Source organism: Hordeum vulgare, chromosome 3H (assembly GCF_904849725.1).
Source record: "Hordeum vulgare subsp. vulgare chromosome 3H, MorexV3_pseudomolecules_assembly, whole genome shotgun sequence".
NCBI lineage: Eukaryota > Viridiplantae > Streptophyta > Magnoliopsida > Poales > Poaceae > Hordeum > Hordeum vulgare.
Window position 1 is genome coordinate 582,684,334 of NC_058520.1, and position 3,821 is coordinate 582,688,154.

Consider the following 3,821-nt stretch of genomic DNA (forward strand, 5'->3'; position numbering starts at 1 on the left):
TGAATCGGTGAACCTGTCTCCGACACTCCTCTCAGTCGTCGTAGACTCCGGGAACCTTACCCTTGTACACGACATACGACGGCATCTCTATGCACTAGCCAAACAAAACGTTAGTAGCAATTCACAAAGACATACAAGTTCATTAAAGTTTAATATTACAACTATAACATCATGATTCATGGTCCTATTAATAAATAGCATCGATTATATATAAGTTGAACGACTGTCCAAACCAAAGAGACATACCAATTCATTAAAGTTTAATATTGCAACATGAATTAGTAGCGATTCACGGGAACGTGGATGAAGCCGCCATCTTTCGTGATGGTCATGAAATTGCGGTCGTTGTCAGCCTGCATTTGTAGCATTGTATCTATCTCACTATTGGACAGCGGAGATCTGAGGTGGAACTGCCCCGAGGTACGAAGGACATCTTGATGGATGATTTCCGCAAACTCCGACTGGATGCGAAAGAATTCTTGTCTGATGTCCGCATCCTAGATTGCCGACAAGCGTGCGGCCCAATCTTTGAGATTATTTGGTAGCCGAAGGTGATTATTGTCCCGTATGATTGCCCGCATGTGATGGAGGGCGTAGTAGGCATCATTCTGTCTGCCAGGCGGCTGCTTGACGCAGGAGAACGTCGTATTGTGGGTGAACACGTGCTTGTCGTGCCTGAGACTTGTCCTGCTGAAGGTGCCTCCAGATATGGCGTAGCCGGGAAGAGCTTCATCAAGAACTTTCTTGATATTTGTGTAGTCTTTTTTTGACTGACGGTCCGAGTTGAAATACGTGGCCGTGGAATATTTCAGGCTTAAGAGGATGAGTGTGCAACGTGTGTCACTGCACAAAACACGAAATGTTAGAAAAAAAAAGGACGATCAAAAGCTAAGAAATCATATGTTACGTGGCGATGAGGGGATAACTTACCAGGAAAAGTAAGGCACGAGGAAGTTATCCTTTTCTGAGTTTCCCAGAATGACGCCTTCGAGGTAAGAACTCGCGACTTGCCGGTCCCTAGCGCTGCCAATGATCTTGGCACGCATATAGAAGGGGTCGACTATCACTAGGTCCGGGGTCTTGTCTCTAATGATCCGCATCTCCATACTCAGCGAAAATAGCCGAACGAAGGTGTATTGCAGCGGATGAAGGTTAAACATAGCGAAGATGTCAGCAAACCGCAGGACGATCATACCCCCGATGGCGCTATCGACAAAGCCCTTGCCCTCTGGCACCTTGGCCACGAAAACCGGGTATGCCACATTATTCTCGGAGAGACGCCGCTTCTCCAAACAAAGAACACTGTCATGCAGACTCCGCATAGCACCGGTTGCAGCATTGAGTAGATTAGTCGGTAGCATCGGCCTACCCGCCACATGCACCCTCCTCGAGATATCCTTAGGTGAAGGTGGCCCGTCCAGAGCACGGATCGTACTCAGTGCCGGCTGGCTCGCACCCTTGTTAGTCTTTCTTTTCCGTCCCTTCTTCTGCTGATGTAATGGGATCCAGTTCATCTGCTCACAGACCACCTTCTTGAGTGTGTTGGGGCTGATAATATTTCGCACCTCGTCTATATGAGGCTCGGTGAAGGCGGCAGCTGGAGGCGTCTCCTCAAAACTAAACGCCAGACAAGGCCTGTTGCAATTGGGTTTCTCCGTGGTACCAGCTAGAACGCGGTCGTCTTTTACAGGGTTGGGTTCTTGAGAAGGAGGCCCCAAGAATTCCTCACCGTACCCATGTTCGGCAAAGTACTTATCGACCTTGGTAAATGTACCATCGTCGTCATCGTCGTCGTCCGGAACCTGTGCCATATGCATGTCCAGATCCTGTGCCATATGCATGTCCGGTAGCGTTGCGGCGGTCTTGCCATGGATTGGCGCCGGCACGACTGGCGGTGTTGTCTGTGGGGTGGTGTCCCCCGCCCCCAAATGAATCTGGCTCTTCGGCCAAAGCAAGGGCCAGCTTAAGCAGGCGTTGAGGGTCATCACATCATCTATGTCGGCCCCAGCGGGGTGGAACGGAGGTAACAAGTCGTCGCAGCCTGGCAGCACCCGAACCAGTTGAACCCTATACGTGGTGGGTGGCATCTGTTTACCGTGGAACATGGGGTTGCCCAGTTGAATGATTCTGCCCTTGGCGACATCGATCAACTCGACGCCCATGAAGTGCAGGAGAGTGCATGGAACGTCGGCGCCGGCGCCCTGCGACAACATGTAGGGCGTTAGGGGATGCCCAGTCAAAGGCAAGGAGATGAACTCATCGGCCAAGAGAGGCTTAGTTACCGTGATGGCGTCGAGCTTGGCTAATGTCGAGGCACCGCCAACGGCGGGCGTGCAAGTGACGGAGGGGCCACTTGCTGCCGAGGTGTCGGCCGGCGCCGGAGACACCAATGGCGCCTGCGCCGGAGACACCAATGGCGTCGCCTGCGCGTTGTGCGAGTTGCTGGCCGTGAAGCTGGGAATCTGGGGCAGCCCCTGTTGGCCGCCCGCAATCCACGCCTGCAGCCCCTCAATCAAGGTAGGCACAATGGCGGTGATCACCCCTCCCACTTGGTGTTGCACTAGCTCTCGGACCATCTCCGGAATCCGCGCCACTTTTGCCTTGAGTTCTTCAACGTCGCGCGACTGGCTTACCAAGTTGGTATTTCTCTCCTTTCGCCCACCAGCGTTATAGTATGACGACCATTTCATGGACAAGCCTTTGCCGGCCACACGACCAGCTGACGACGGCTTACTGGACTTATCCTTGTTTTTCATTATGTTAAACGCCCTATTTAAATTGGTGTCCCAATGGGAGCTCTGAGACGACCCCGCGGTACTGCTTTCAGTGTCCTGCGGAAGGAATGAACCATTTAGAAATTTGGCTTCATTAATTAGAATGCAACCATATGGAGCTAATTACGTGGGGTGTATTCCTTACCAGAACACGCTCAAGCGCCCTGGTCTTCGCATCCGTGGTAAGCTCCTTTGTTACTGGGTCCACCTTGTACCGGGCCCTGACATAGTTCCTGGTCTTCTTGTCACCGTATTTCTCGAAGCACGGTGGTAGGCCTTGCTCGGCACGCTCCGCGTCCTCCTTGTCCCATATAGGTTCCGCCACTCTGTAACCGCCGGGACCGAGTTGGTGGACCCCTAAGTTCAACTCCCGCATTTGTTTCCCCCATTGACTTGATTCCGCGGTTGCCTTGCTCTCGCACTTGATCTTGAACTCCTTGTAGTCATCTTCCCTGATCGAAGGATTTTTCGCCTTGATCTTCTCATAACTATCACCTTTGTCAATCATTCTCTTCACCACGCTTCTCCAAGTAGATAGGGCCTTGCTCATCTTCGTGAGGGCGGCACTATTCACTTTATTCCTTGAGAGGCGTGTGTTTGCGACGTCACCGGGGAACTTGTATCGTTCGTGCAGCTTCGTGAAGAGGAGGTTGCGCAAATTCCCTCGGTCCTTATGCCTTAGGTTCTCGGTGTTGATCGAGACAGTGCTCCGGAGAATGCACCCGAGCTGAACCGCGTACCCCTTGACTGTTTCTTTGGGCGCCGTTGGATACCCGTCGGAGTTCACTTCAGTAAATTCCTCCTTTACGGTGCTGAGGACGTTCGGGCGCCGGTCCTTCCGTTGCCTCTTCGATTGGCTGCCATCTGTGCGTGCGCTGCCATCATCAGTGGTGGCATCCTCGGCGGCACCATCAGTGGTGTCATCCCCGACGCCACTAGGGGTTGTGTACTCAGGATCGGTGTCTTCCACGGCGTCCTCATAGCGGTGAGGTTCTTCCTCCATCTCCTGGGACAGCTCCCTTGCCCGAACCACCGGCCTCATCGTTG

The 3,821-nt window shown here is 52.7% G+C and overlaps 1 protein-coding gene across 1 annotated transcript; it reads right to left on the minus strand.

Moving 5' to 3' along the window:
* Positions 1–698: 698 nt before the first annotated feature.
* Positions 699–2,756, minus strand: LOC123442589 (the record flags this gene model as incomplete). Its single annotated transcript, XM_045118679.1, has 4 exons — positions 2,388–2,756; positions 1,566–1,802; positions 931–1,445; positions 699–843 (listed from the first exon to the last, which is right to left on the minus strand). Coding segments are annotated over exons 1-4 (1,266 nt in total), but the record flags the coding sequence as incomplete, so codon positions are not given.
* Positions 2,757–3,821: the final 1,065 nt, after the last annotated feature.